General features: G+C 38.3%; 1 protein-coding gene across 4 annotated transcripts in view; it reads left to right on the plus strand.

Annotated features, from left to right (window-relative positions):
* Window positions 1–16,101, plus strand: part of A1CF (APOBEC1 complementation factor) — a 91,204-nt gene that overhangs the window by 24,915 nt on the left and 50,188 nt on the right. For all 4 annotated transcript variants that reach the window (XM_060404884.1, XM_060404885.1, XM_004020008.5 and 1 more), the window contains one exon: window positions 7,612–7,755. In XM_060404884.1, coding sequence (XP_060260867.1) covers window positions 7,657–7,755 — 99 coding nt within the window. In that variant the 5' untranslated portion in view covers window positions 7,612–7,656. The remainder of the gene's footprint in view (window positions 1–7,611; window positions 7,756–16,101) is intronic.

Here is a 16,101-nt window from a genome sequence, read left to right on the forward strand (position 1 = left end):
AACATGAATCCACCACGGGTGTACGTGTGTTCCCCACCCTGAACCAGCCTCCCTCTTCCCTCCCTATACCATCTCTCTGGGTCATCCCAGTGCACCAGCCCCAAGCATCCTGTATCCTGCATTGAACCTGGACTGGCGATTCGTTTCATATATGATATTATACATGTTTCAGTACCATTCTCCTAAATCATCCCACCCTCTCCCTCTCCCACAGAGTCCAAAAGACTGTTCTATACGTCTGTGTCTCTTTTGCTGTCTCGCATACAGGGTTATTGTTACCATCTTTCTAATTTTATAAAACTGTATTCTCCCAGATATGATGACTCATTCATAAATGCAGAGAAACCTGCAAACCAATTCCTACATAAAGCAAATTCATTCTAGGATAGAACTTTCAGGAAGTGACTGGAACAAGCATAATAATAAGTATTAGGGAATTAGATGCGACTCATTTTACTTCTGATCAGTGCAAGTCACGACAGTTTATAAAGTGCTCATGCAAAGTCCTTCATTTGTTCCACAGGTATTTACTAAGCACTAAGCATAAAGTCAGGCTAAACCTTCTGGGCAAAGACGAATACAACATACTCCTTATGTTCAGGACATTCACAATTTAGTTAAGTAAGCAAATAGTTATAGTACTATCTCCAACAACCGAGGCAGGTACCAGCTTTCATGAGAATTAAGGATGTGGCATCTAACATTATCAATAGAGAGGATCAAAGAAGTCGTCACAGAGCAGACGATATTTCAGTAGGTCTGGAAGGATGAACAGGGCGGATGCAGTCAGGTGAAATGCGAGAAAGGAATGGTAGGGAAGAGAAGGGAAGAGAAAGAAAGAGCATTGGAAACAGAGAGCTCAGAAGAATCAATATAAGAAAACACGGAAATTCCCAGCAGCAGCGTCTCTGAGTCACACTGGAAGGGGAATCTGGGAACTGGTCCTGAATATATGATGTATCATCCTAAGGACTTGGGACTTTATCCTCCCAGCAAGTGGTTTTGCAACTCTACCCCTTGGAATTAGAGATTAATTATAATCACAATTAAATAATAATATAGCAAACACTTTCTGGGCAGTTTTTAAATGTCCATAGCCATTTAAAATATGAATATATTTAAAATACTTAATCCTTAAAAACAACCCTGTGAAGTAGGAACTAATACTATCCTAAACTTTAAATGTTAGGAAACTGAGACTCAGTTTCCACTGAATGGAAGAACACGAGAGGGCAGTATATTTATGCAGCAGGTTTGGTGGTGAGCATACGCTTGGGCAAAGTCTTCCTTTGCTAAGAAAAAACAGGATGGGGAGGCTTGAGGGCAGATTAATGAAAGCTGGCAGAGCTGGAGGAGACCTCTGGTTTTTCATACCTCATTTTCATAATCAATTAGGAAGGAGGAGAAGGAAGCGCCGCCATGTTGAGAAGGAGCTTCCAGCAGTCTCTTTGCTGTTTCCCCCTCTGCTTCTCCCCTCCAACATGAGGAATAGCAGAGACAGAAAGGCAGGCGGGCATACCTAGAGGGCTGGGCCCAACTCCGCACGCCGCAGATGTTTTCTCATTCCATTTCCACAACAGCAATGTCACAACCTGCCTTTTATCCTGATTCACAGATAAGCAAACTGATGCTGGGGGGAGGGGAGTCCATGATTCTTTCCTTTATCCTTTCCTAATATTTCCCATAAGCTCTCCCTCTATCCAACTTCCTTTTCTTTGCCCCTTTCTTGTCTGTTCTCATCTAGGCAACCAACTGTCCCACGAACCTCTGGAATTTCTTACTGTACAATCTCTGAGAAGTTGGGGTGATTGCCTCTTCTTTTTTTCCTTTTCTATTTTTACTTATCTGTGCCCAACACGAATCCAGCACTTACTACATTCCAGGAACTCTTCCGAAGCCCTCCCAAAATATTTACTCATGTAATACTCACCCAATAATCCCCAGAGAAAGACCATTGCTCCCTCAGTGGAAGATTCTGAGTGACCAAGAGGTTAAGGAAATTTTCCAGGGCACAGAATGGAATCCAGGAGGTCTAGCTCCAGGCTCTGCATCCCTATTCAGGCTTCATCTTACTTGCCTTAGCAGGTCTTGGCACACCTGACCCGGCTCTTGATCTCAAAATCCTTTTTGTTTCCTCCTTGGCTTCCAATTCCCCCTCTCTCACCTGGTTCACCTCTTACCTGTCTGACTATTTCATCTCATTCCCCTTTGCTGATTCCTCTTTGATCCCTGGCTTCCAAAAGTTGGAGTACCCCAGAGACTAGTCTTTTGATCTGTTTTCTAACACCCGGTCCCTACTGATCTCATACAATTTCACAGCTTAGGCATCATCTCTAGGCAGATTGTAGCCGAATTGGTATCTTCTGTCTATAAACCTCCTATAACATTCTGACTCATATATCTAACTGCATTGAACTGTGCATTCACGTGGCTACCCAATGGGCATCTTGAAATCAATGTGCCTCCAACTGAGTTCTGCTCTTTTTTCACAAACTCCTTGTTCCTCATCTCAGTAAAATGGCAACTCCATTTCTCTAGCTGCCCAGGCCAAAGAACAGGATCATCCCCAATCTCTTGTTTTTCTCTCTCCCAGTGCATACAACTCATCTGTAAGATATATTCCAAAATCTGATCGCTTTTCACCCCACCCACTAGCACCATTCTACCACAAGCCGCTGCTCTCTCTTACCTGGCTGTCCCGGTGTTTCTAACTGGTCTCCTTGCTTCTCCTCTCAACCTTTCCAACCAGAGCAAGGGAAGCAAGGCCCTGTCTTAAATGCAAACTGTCAGAGGCATCATAAAACTCAGTAGTTTACACAAATGATAAATTAATGGAATGTTTTTTTTAAAAAATCAAAATCAATGAAAAGAATTCATGGTGAACAAAATGGCAGATTTTAAATGAAAACAGAACCGGATTGTTTGCCTTGCCTCCCTTGCCTCACCCTCACCTCGGCCTGTCTGACTCCCTTCAATGTATTTTCTTACCTTTTTTTTTTTTTTAATATAATTGGAGTATAATTGCTTTACAATACTGTGCTAGTTTCTGCTATACGACAAAGTGAATAAGCTATGTGAATACATATATCCTTTTCCTCTTGAGCCTCTTTCAGTTCAGCTCAGTTCAGTTGCTCAGTCGTGTCCGACTCTTTGTGACCCCATGGATCGCAGCACGCCAGGCCTCCCTGTCCATCACCAACTCCCGGAGTTCACTCAGATTCACGTCCATCGAGTCAGTGATGCCATCCAGCCATCTCATCCTCTTTCTCCCCCTTCTCCTCCTGCCCCCAATCCCTCCCAGCGTCAAAGGCTTTTCCAATGAGTCAACTCTTCGCATGAGGTGGCCAAAGTACTGGAGTTTCAGCTTTAGCATCACTCCTTCCAAAGAAATTGACAAAGGATTAATCTGCAAAATATAGAAGCAGTTCATGCAGCTCACTGTATACAAAACACCCAATCAAAAACTGGGCAGAAGACCTAAATAGACACTTCTCCAAAGAAGATATACAGATGGCAACATTTGATACTCAACATTGCTCATGATTAGAGAAATGCAAATCAACGTGTTCTTGATGGTTAGAATTATTCCATTAAACATGAGTAACATCACATCTTGAGGCAAGAGCCAAGGCCCTTTCTATGAATTGCAAGATCCTTCACAACCTGGCCCACCATCATCTCTCTGATACCAGATCCCATTTCTCTACTAGTTCACTCAGCTGCACCCTCTCCACCTAGGCCTCCACTGTTTCATCAACAAGCTCGCACCTCAGGGCCCTCAAACCTGCCAAGCCCTCTTCTTGGAATGCTCTCTCCCAAATACCTCCCTCACTTCAGCCAGGTCCCTTCCCAAATTTGCTGTATCAGGATAACACCATCTAAAATTCCATGCCCTTCCCAATGCATATACTTCACATTCCTTCTCGGTTCTTTTTTTCTTCTCTGAAATGAATATAAGCAGAGTGCATATTTTGCCTATTCATCCTGCCTACTATTGTCTATCACACCCACATAAAACTTCATGAGATTTGGGGGCGAGAGGGATTTGCTTTGCTCTCTGCTTTATCCCTAGTGTCTCAAAAATTCTTGGATGACGGTAGGTACAGAGGAGCCTGATGGGTTAGAGTCCATAGGATCACAAAGTGTCAGACATGATAGAACCGACTTGGCATACATGCATGTACCCAGTATACAACTTTTGAATGGATAACTGATAAGTGTTTACGAGTGCTTTTCGTTTAGCTCTGAATGTCTGCTATGTATAGGTTTTGAATTTGATTGCCTCAATAAATTATACTGGAAATTACTCTTTCAAAATTCAGAAGCTCAGATCTGATGTATTTATAAGGCGTGTTGCTGCTGCTGCTAAGTCACTTCAGTCGTGTCCGACTCTGTGCGTTAGAAAATGTATTGCAAAGCCTTTTTCTCAAATTGACCACATTTTTTTAACAAAAGTTTGACTTGCTTAAGAATATATTTATCTTGGATTTGAGTTCACCACTTAGATTAGGTCAGTGTTGAAAGAGGATTGTTTTTGAGGAATAAACGTTGAAGATCAAGTGTCTCTGGTCCAAATTTTGAATTTTATTTTCATGTCCTAATTTCCAAAGACTTGATACTATGTTGAGATATTCTACAGATTTTCTCAATAATATCGGAGTGAACCTGTATGTGATCAAAAGGCCATTCTGATGTCAAATGTTTAATCACCTTTACTAATAATTGACCAAAACTAAAGGTAAGTTTTGCAAATAAAACTTGTCATTTCACCACAAATTGTTATTTCCTGATGGAGAAGATGAAGTTCAGCAAAAAGCAAACTTACAGCTTGGCTAGAAGACAACAGACTTTGCCTTCTAACATCTGTAACACACACAAGACTAACCTCATCAGACCCCAGTCCATCCATGACCTCTTTGCTCAGATGGGTTAAATCTAGCACTGTAGGATCATTTGAGAATATCTGGATGAAAAGGCAATTTTAGTAACATTTGAGAAAAGTAAACAAGTTAGAAATAGTCTTAACTACTAGCTTTTTCTTTCTGAATCTTCAAAATCCCTTTTGGGGGAACTTAACATAAGGTTTTGAGGCATAGTTGATTTACAATGCTGAATTGGTTTCAGGTATGCATCACAGTGATTCAGTTTAGACACACACACACATATGACTGAATATACACAGAATATATATATTCTTTTCAGATTTTTTCCCTTAAAAGTTTTTACTAAATATTGAGTACAGTTCTCTTTCCTATAGAGTAGGTTCTTGTTGGTTATCTATTTTACATTCGGTAATGTGTGTATGTTAATCCCAAACTTCTGATTTATCCCTCTCCCCTCTTTTCCCCTTTGGTAACCATAAGTTTGTTTTCTACATCTGTGCGTCTATTTCTTTTTTTTTTTAATCTAAATTTATTCTGTTTTGAATATACGTTCATTTGTATCCTTTTAGATTCCACATATAAATGATAACATATGATATTTGTCTTTGTCTGGCTTACTTCACTTAGTATGATAATTTCTAGGTTCATCTGTGTTGCTGCCAAAGGCACAAAATTCCTTTTTAAAAAATATATAAAATGCCTTTGTAGTTTTATTTTTTAAAATGATTTATATTGTTTCATAGAAACTTCTATAACTATTTCACCAGCAGTTTAGAATTATAAACTAAATATAGGTCTCATTTTATGCCTACTTTGTAGTATGCATAGAGATTATTTATACTATAAATGTATCAGTAAAGCTACACGTCATTCTGAATTGCTGCATCTATATATATATATATATATATATATAACCACCACTATCAGAAAATACATTCCAGTTTGTCTTAGCCAAGATACAAAATTAAAATGGAAACAAACAAAGCTCTGCCTTTTGTAAAGTAAGGAACACAGAAACTTAGTCACCTGTCCAAAGAACGCAGTGCCATAAAGCTGGGCAGAAAATGAAACTGGCATGCAGACAACACTAGCTAATTGCTTCTGGAGAGAATGAGTGATTGACCACTGAATCGATCTGGGTCAGAAGCAGGCAAGAATTATGAGAAAATTCTGGGCAAGAATGGCCATGCTTGTATACAGAATAAGAAACTGTTCTATCCCTTTAACAGCTAATGAAGTATTCTCGCTGGAATCTTGATTGAGTTTTCTAAATTATATGAAAAATATTACGTTCTAGAAGATGTTTGTCTATTAATTTGGGAGCATTTGTATTACTTTTAATAACAGAATACTTTGAAGCTGCATTTTACTCAAATGATTGTCTCAGCTTCACTTCTGTCACCTAATTTTTTACCCATTCCCTGTGTTGTTAATGGTACGTTTACTCTGAATCTTTAAATGAAAACCACAGTAGTATAGGAAACCCCAGTGCACAGGACAGAGAGGTTTCTGGAGGGCCTGTAGTGAAATGCACAATATTTGCATGTGATTCAGATCAGTGTAAAACAAGCTTCCTCTGTCCTGGTTGGCAGAGCACATCAGGCCGAGTGAAAACCCAGCACAGGAGCTCCACTGAGTCGCTCCCGCTCATTCCTCTCTGAACATGAAAACCTCCAGGGCCTCTCCCCACCGTGAACTGGGACCTTCACCATGGATGTGTCCTTGCCCTGGGAATCTGTAGATTTGAGCAACCATCAAATTGGGAATGGGGCTCAAATAATGTTCCCAAATAGAGAGTGCAGATAATGAAATGCTGAAGTTTCCTATTGGTAGCTACATAGGTCAGCATGCGTGCTCACTCAGTCGTGTCCATATCTTCACAATCCTATGGACTGTAGCCCACCAAGCCCCTCTGTCCAGGGGACTCCCCAGGCAAGAATACTGGAGTAGGCTGCCATGTCCTTCTCCAAGGAACCTTTCCGACCCAGGGATCGAACCCGTGTCTCCTGCATTGGCAAGCAAGTTCTTTACCATTGAGCCCCCTGGGTAGCCCGCATAGATCAACACGGACATATGCAAATTTTTGTAATTTCTTAGATTTTACAAAGGCCTCACGTCCTTTCCTGAGTGGTCCCTGTTGCATGTGATCCAGGTGCCAGTCGGCACTTCCAGCACCACTCAAAGGATCCATTGTCCTTGTTCTGCTAAACCCCATTGACACTTTTATTACAGAGTAGTTTGCATGACTTTTCTATATCTGGTACCAGCACACTGTGGTCTAGAAATTTGTCTTTGAAGAATAAGTTGGTAAATGTCCTAGGTAAGGCTCTTCATACCATATTCTAGTTGATTTGATTTAGTAACAGTGCTCTTCCCCCACATTTGCAAGGACCATTCTACGTATTCTTTTAATTGGTAAGAACGAATCTGTTTTCGAGCATTTGGTGACATTCTGGGATAACTGGATTGAGAAATACTGGTCTGTCGTCTAAGTGTAAAAAGAGATATTATTCAGTTTTTACTTCTAAATTTCAGCTAAAATTGAACATTTTTAAAAAGCTCTTTTTAATGAGGACATTTAACTGGTCTGGTTTGTGGGTGACTGTTAGTTACTCTAACCTTAGTGACTCATTTATAGAGAATGTTTCCTGAAGATGTCCTTCATGAAAGGGACACATTTGGACTAGGTAATAGTAATTTACTTAATTTATCTTAAATTTGGTTTCAGTGAGCAACCCTAATTAACCTGATTTTTTGCTGATAATCACTCTCAATGGAATCAAATCACAAATCCGGGGATGGATTGAGCGGAACCCAGAAGGAAGCAGCTCTCCGCGCACTGGTCCAGCGCACAGGATATAGCTTGGTCCAGGTAGGAACTTCTCGAGCCATCTGCTGAGACTCACCACTGAACTCAGAGTGGCGGGAATATCGGTGATCCTAGCATGTAAAATGTGACTGGTCAGTTGTGTAACTTATGAGGGACACTCCTTTCCTGGGGCAGAGGAAGTAGGATCCTTTCGGTCTTGCAGGGGACCTTACAAGTGGTATTCTCTCTACTCTGGGTTATCAACTCAATTTTGCCTTGTCATTTGGAAGCTGAACTAGTGTTCACAGTCACGAAGAATATCACAGTTCTGACAGGCCAATTTAGAATAAGAAAAGTCATCTGGAATTCACCACTGAGAGGAGTCAGTGAAGTAGAACCAAGTTGGTGTTTCAAGAAATCAGCAGAAAACAAACTATCCAGAGACTTGCTTTGGTTTCCAGAGAAATTTCTGACTATGGATGTATGACAACTTGTAGATGAAGGATCCAAGAACTGACCATTTGGTCAGCGTAGCTATTTCAGGATGTTTTCTCAAAATAGCTACTCAAGCCGTTTAGGATATATAATAATTTCTCTCCCTATCCAGCATTTTTGAAAAAGAAAGGAGAAAAAATATCCTAAAACTAACTATTCATAGTCACTAGTTGTTCAGAATTATCTGCATATTGTTGTCTTCATGATAACCCCTGTTAGAGAGTTTATGATACATTGAAAAGCAAACTAGTATTATACATATAAATTATCTTATCTGAAGAAATAATGCTGATCTTTTTTTAATGTTGCTCTTTTTACAGTAAAACAAATTGTTAATATTTTAATTCTCAGCTGTTATCTTTTTCCTACATACTTTCCTGACTTAACCAAAACTTTGTGCTATTATGAAAATGAAAGTCATAGGTGGATAACAATAAAATATATAGTAGTATCCTTTATTGCAAGTTCCTTTGTCAGATCAATTGAAAACTAAATGTGGCATACTTCATAATAATCATGAGTCATGGCACACTTTGTTAGAGATAATGCTCAGTTATTTTTAATTTTTCATCTTAATGAAGAGTATTTATTTAGTCTTTTTTAAGATTTCAGAAAGTATTATATCCCAGAAGACTCCTAAGAATTTAAGCCAAGGGGCATACTAATGCATTATTAGTTTTTAATACTTAATAAAAGTCTATTTTAGGTTCATTAATAATCTAAATGCCTTTATCTCCAAATTTAACGTGCTTCAAAATTAATGTCTGACTGAAATTTTTTATGCCGTCTTTTCCTACATAAAGGGGTTTTCATAAGCCACAGAGAAAATGCAATGGCATTTACAGTCTATAAACCAGAAATATTTAGAATAATTTTTTACATTTGCTTAGGTATGGTTAGCTGAAAACAATGTTCTTTTTCTTTTGTAAACAGCAGTCTCATAAATGTTATAAAATCAATAATTTTAAAATCAGTTTATCTTTTTAACTTCTTTGTATCTGAAACACTCATATAAGAACAGTGAGAGTGAAAAGCACTTAAACCCTTTTGAAAAGCAGTTTGTCAATATTCATACATAAGGGTACTCTCCTTGTGGAAACAAACCTCTAATGATCTAAAATATAATGATGAAAATATATATAGACATTTCTAGTGTGACACTATTTCTAATATCAAGGTCTTCACTGTGAATATATAATTACCCTCAACAAGCAGAAGTTTATGAAAATTACCGTAAAACAATATAAATTGTCCATTTAACTTTACTCTGGGCGCTGATTCTTTCATTTCCCCTAGATGAAATTCAGGGCGAGTCTCATGACCTTTCTGGTAACTTTCAGCTAATAAAAGATTAGCCGCTAAATAATGAATATGTCTAGTCCAGTAGAATAAAACCTTAACTTCATTCAAAGTGAAAGCTATTTCCCTTTCCCACACATATCGGGGTAGAAGGCAACTTCTATTTTTTTCTCTTTATGTATGCTCTCAGAAGCACAGTTCCCTACACCAGTTTACTAACTAGAATTCCTGACTCAGCTGAAACGGAAGAAAGGGATGAGAGTAAAGGAGAGGGGACAGGAAAGTCTTCGCCTGACTGCTTTTGGCATTGGTCTCTGGGCCTGGCAGGTGTGTAAAGCTCCTAGGGTACTCTCTAGAGTCATCAGAGACACCCTGAATTCCACTGCCGGGGTCCCTCTAGCTAGAGGCTACTTCCCTGAGACCCAGCCTCCTTCGACAGAGCTCTTTTTAACACTCCTAGCATCCCTCTTGGAGGAGATGGAACTTCAACCCTAATTCCTACATGTGGCCCAACTCTAGACCCCTGGAAACTCACATTCTGACCCAGTAAAACCTGCAAGTGCAGGTGAGATGAAGCAACCAGTTCTTCTCACCAGCATCAAAGCAAACGGCCAGCCTATTGCTGAGATACTCCAGGGGTGAGTTAGACTTACTGTCCTTGGGTGTTCCCAACTGCAGGGAGTGCATAGCAAGCTGCACGAGCTTTTTCCTTACTCCCCTCCTCTGCCTTAGGTGAGCTGAGAAGCACCTCAAAATTCCTCCCACTTAGGGGGAACTAGGATTCACAACACACTAGCAATGGGCTCCAGAGATCTTTGAATCAATTCCAAAATTCCTCTTAAACTCTTCAATATTTTTTCTAAACTCACAGATGGGGAGGGGTAGGAGGTGTTCAGTTAAAGTTGTTAAACAGTGTCTCCCTACCTCCTTGTCCTGCTTGCTGGTCCAGTAAGTTTCATATCCACATCACAGGCCAGAAGAATTGCATTCCATCTTTAACTCCTGTTACAAATGAAACGTAAAAAGTCACTAAGTAATCAGGTAGGAAATTCTGCAGAATTGAAAACTTTAGCATATTAAAGCAATATAAAAAGCTTGCAAATAACAATACATTTTTAAAAGGCTCAAATAGCAATGGAGACCTTTTCATAAACCTAATAATTTAAGAACATTTTCATTAAAAAGGAAAAAATAATAGGGCTATTTTACCCTTATTATATAAAATGTTTTCAAATAAAATACACCTAAAAATATATGGCCTACTTGCCTAGCACTTTGGTCTTACATAATCAATTACATTTAGAAAATATTAATAATAAGGATTTAGATCACAAGTTAATAGCAATTATAAAACAGTAAACAGTTATTGGGCACTTATATTCCAACTGCTTTATGTCTATTAATTGTTTAGTCCTAACCACAACACTGTGAGGTAGTTACTATGATCATCTCCAATTTCCAGATAAGGAAAACAAAGCTCAAGGAGTTCCATAGTTTGCCCAAGATTTATGGGCCATAAATCCACTTCAATTGGCCAAAATTTCCAGCAAGATTTACAGAACTAAGTGCTATCATAATGCTATCTTTAAGATTGCTATTTGAGAGATTAGCATGCCAAAGCATGCTAAAAGCACTTTGTTGAGCTTAAACTTTGTAACATGATTTGCTTGAAGTAATCATTTATTAGCAGAAAGACTGAAAGTAAAAGTGAAGTCGCTCAGTCGTGTCCGACTCTTTGCGACCCCGTGGACTGTAACCTATCAGGCTCCTTCGTCCGTGGGATTTTCCAGGCAAGAGTGCTGGAGTGGATTGCCATTTCCTTCTCCAGGGGATCTTCCTGGACCCAGGAATCGAACCTGGGTCTCCCGCATTGCAGGCAGACGCTTTACCATCTGAGCCACCAGGGAAGCCCCAGAATGACTACTGGATCAGAAATTGTCTAGTGATGTAGAAACCTAAAGTTCTGAAACCTTTGCTATGTACATAAAAAGCCTCTAATCAAGATGTAAATATGCACATGATTCAGTTCAATCATTTTGAATGATTTGGAAAATCCTTTCTGATTTTGACTGCAAAGCGTAGAAAGTCACCCAGGACTTCAAATCAGAGACCTGTTATTTAACCCAGTCTCTACCACACACAAGAATAATCATTTTTTTCTCTTTTAGTTCCTTTATTAAACTGAAGTATAGTTGCTTTACAATGTTGTATTACTTTCAAATATACCGCAAAGTGATTAAGATTTATATATAAAAATACATGTAAGTATATATATTTGTAGGTTGCTACAGTATATTGAGTATAGCTCCCTGTGCTATATATATAATAGGTCCTTGTTGTTTACTTATTTTATATATACTAGTGTGTACATGTTAACCCCAACCTCAAGTCCCTTAACAGCCCTCGGCCTTAACTTCCCAGAAGACTGGCTAGGACCTACTCCGCTCTTAGTCAAGGTTTTGTTATTCTAGCATATGCTCAGTCTAGTTATTGGTCAGCAAACTTGTTTCATTGGAAAAGGAAACCAGCATGTACTGAAACATAGCTTCGAACTCTGCAGTTCAGGGAAAATCCTTCAGCCTTCCCAGCCTTTCAGTCTTCCTACACCGGATTAGGGAAAACATTAGCATCATCATCAAATAAAAGAACATCAGATGTACTTTTTAAAAAGCCCCAGTACAAAAGTGCAGCCATTAATAAGTATATTAATACACTTCAGGGAGTTGTACCTATATAATGATATTTTAAAATATTACAGTATTCACTAAGTTAGGGTTTGAAGGATTTGCTTCAGCTGTTATCTTTGCAGTCTCTGATACTGAATGCTGAATACTTGCAAAACAAGAGTTCCAGAAGGAGAGTGTGACTAATCTGTGCACTCTTATCACTAGCAGGACAAATAGAGCTGCTAAAAATAGAATTTTGCAGGTTACTTAATAACATGACTCAGTCTCATATCCAAACTGATGCAATAAAACGTGCTCATGAGGATCTGAAAATACGCCTTGTGATATTCTTTTTAAATAATAATTGGATATCTTTAGAATTGATAACTAAAATTTTTATCAAATTTCTTTAGATGATAAAAGAATTTTAATCAATAGAGGTTCAATAAATATTATTATAAAAATTGTGTAATGTTGACAAGCTAAACTTTCAACTTAGTCGCATTAGGCCACATAGAGAGATTTCATATGTGTGCTGCAATGTTAACTTATAAATGAAATCTGTCTCTAGGCAATGAAATTAGATATGGAGTTTTTTTTTTTCACTTTTCCACTCTCAACTGTACTTCCCAGATCCTCCAAAACTACCATATATTTGAGACACACAGGGGAAAAAAAATAACATCGTGATGAGCCTTTCCTCCAGAATGTATTACTAGTGTGAGTCATCAACCCTGTGACATCTGATGCTCCTCTCATCCAGAATTTTCTCCCTAAAACTAGAAAAATAAATTTCCATAGGTGGATATTTTCAGACAACTTTCTACCCAATGTGAAGTCAGTTTACATCAGATCTACAAGGGAGTCTACACGTACAGTTAATGAAGATCACTCGTTAAAAAAAAAAAAAAAAAAAAAAAAAAGATGACCCAATGGTTATACAGCATTTTCAGGTGGTTTAAAATATGGTGTGTGTTAGTACTTTGTCTAATTACCCTATGGATCATCTATTTTCTAAAAATTATTACAACACAAACACTTATGTGGCATGCCAGTCCTACTGTTTGTCCAATGCAGTGGTTGTTTTTAACAAAATTTTCTTTGCTTTTCCCCCCTAATCCTTATTATGAAACACAATGTGTTAGTATTAGTCCTTGAGATTACAGAAGTATAAATTACAGCAGCTGACCTAAAATGCATATCAAGTAACTGCAATGAAAATTAATTTATCTAGAATTTAAAAGGACAACATAAGACTGCATTGAATGGGTATAACATTTCTGTTTCGAGCCTTAAAATTGACCATAGTCTTTGATCTAAGGAATAAGGACTAATATTTAGACATAAGGATGTTCATCATAGTGGAATTTATAATGCTTAAAAATATTGGACATATCATCATAAAATATTACTGGTCATATAAAATACGTCACCCTTATATTTCCAAATTATATGGTCATATAAAACTGTGATTTCCAAGAAAGACATGGGAAAATGTCCAAATTTTTAAATTAGGTTAAAAATAAGAAAGCAAACCTGTATGTATCAGCTTATAGATCATATTTTAAGAAATTATTCACACACAGAAATATTAGAAGATAATAAAAGGTAATCTCTGATGAGGATAGCTTTTTTTTACTTGTGTTCTTATTTTCCAAACTCTTTATAATGAATATGGATTATTTTTATTTCAAGGAGAAAAACTCATAAAGTAGAAAATATTTCTAAGAAGCATTCAGTTAGGAATAGAAAACCTGGGAAAATTTCATGAAGAAAACGTCATTACTGAAGCTGGGTGATACATGCTTGGGTTCACTAGGCGATTCTTTCTAATTCTTTATATGTTTGCTGTACGCATATTCAATACTGCTATAATCCAAGACTTCCATTTCACTGTTGGAAAACAAGCTCCAGAGTTATACAGTTCAGTACAGACATAAGCCAGAGGTCATCAAACTGATCCGTGACTCAAATGTGGCCACAGCCTGTTTTTGCAATGATTTAAGGACATGAGTGGTTCTCATAATATTAGAAGGTTGTTTTTTTTAAAAATCATAAAATATCAACTATCTGGCCTTTTACAGAAAAAGTTTGCTGACTCCCAACTCTTATCCTTAATTTAGTACTCTGTAAGTTAAACCATAGGTTTTTAAAATATTGAAGTACAGTTGATTTACAGTGCCATGTTAATTTCTGGTGTACAGCAAAGTGATTCAGTTATACATATGTGTGTGTGTATGTGTATATATATATATGTGTGTGTGTGTGTACTTATATATATTCTTTTTTCATACACTTTTCCATTATGGTTTACTACAGAATATTGAATATACTTCCCTGTGCTATACTATAGGACCTTGTTTATCCACTATATACAAGTATATATATAGTTTGCATCTGCTAAGCCCAAACTCCCAGTCCAATCCTCCCCTGTTCCCCCTTCCCCTTGGCAACCACAAGTCTGCTCTCTAATTCACAGTTCTTAAAGAAAATGCCCTATAACATAGATGAGGGTTTAAGATTCCTTAAAGGAAGTAGGAGCATCCCTCCTTGTCCTTCCCACCAATTCAAGCCTAGACCCTCATTCTTTTTTTTTTTTTTTAATTTTAAAATCTTTAATTCTTACATGCGTTCCCAAACATGACCCCCCCTCCCACCTCCCTCCCCACAACATCTCTCTGGGTCATCCCCATGCACCAGCCCCAAGCATGCTGCACCCTATGTCAGACATGGACTGGCGATTCAATTCTTACATGATAGTATACATGTTAGAATTCCCATTCTTTCGCTTATTTATTTACTCCACAAATAGAGACGTGGTGCCTACCTTCATGAAAATTACTCAAAGGAAGACAGAAAATAAGCAAGAAATAAAAAACCAGCGTAGCATGTTAAATGCTGCTGCTACTGCTGCTAAGTCACTTCAGTCATGTCCAACTCTGTGTGACCCCATAGATGGCAGCCCACCAGGCTCCCCCTCTACAGTCCATGGGGTCGCAAAGAGTCGGACATAACTGAGTCGGACATGACTGAAGGACAAAATACAGACTTTAATTCCCATTTCTCAAACTTTCCTTTCCATGTGTGTTCTCTTATTTGGAGTTTCATTGCAACTATATATTTTAATTTTCTAATTTGTTCAATTCCTAAGTAAATATCTACAAGCCAAAAGGTACAAAAGATGGCACCAGATCAACATTAATCTGATTAGAAAGCCGTTCTCTGCTTATGTGCCTCAAATTAACTCCCCTATCTCTTTGGTTTGGTATAATGTGCTTTAGTAACTTTCCTCGGGTACTTTTGAAATGGCAACTTTTTCTACAAACAATGCCATAAAAACAAGTAACTTGGGATCCCAGAGTTTACAACTGGCTTCAACTAGACTAGATCAGCGAGAAGCAGATGGAAAAACTCTGTGGTACTGACATTCTTTTCCAACCACCACACAAAAATCCTAGGGACAGAAATAAGTTTGACTCCATGACAAAATATAGCTCTTGGCCCTCCTTTTGCTTTTGTTGCCTGTTCTTACCACCTGCTTCGGTCCCCATTATTCAAGGACTTATGTCATGCCTCAAGTGCATGAATGCTAATTCCTTAAATAAGTGGCACTAAACAGGGGAACAGGATGGTACCATCAGATCATCACAGGCATGATTCCTTAAGGTCACCACTCTAGCCACCCATAGGCTAACTTCATTTTCAAGCTCCTAAGAAGCTTCGCTTTTACTAGCCAGCAATGCCATAGCCTGGTGTGGAAGACTCCAAATGAAGGAGCAGCTCTGTGAATCCTTTTGTGGAGAGTGCATGTACCTGATGTGAGATGGGAACTTCAGCATCCCAAGGAATAGAAACGCATTCCAGGAGCTATTTTCAAACAGCAATGTATTTCTTCTCCACTCGCCTAATAGGGAGTGGGTTATATATGAGGTCTTCCATATAAGGTTCA

This window comes from Ovis aries, chromosome 22 (genome assembly GCF_016772045.2).
Source record: "Ovis aries strain OAR_USU_Benz2616 breed Rambouillet chromosome 22, ARS-UI_Ramb_v3.0, whole genome shotgun sequence".
Classification (NCBI taxonomy): Eukaryota; Metazoa; Chordata; class Mammalia; order Artiodactyla; family Bovidae; genus Ovis; species Ovis aries.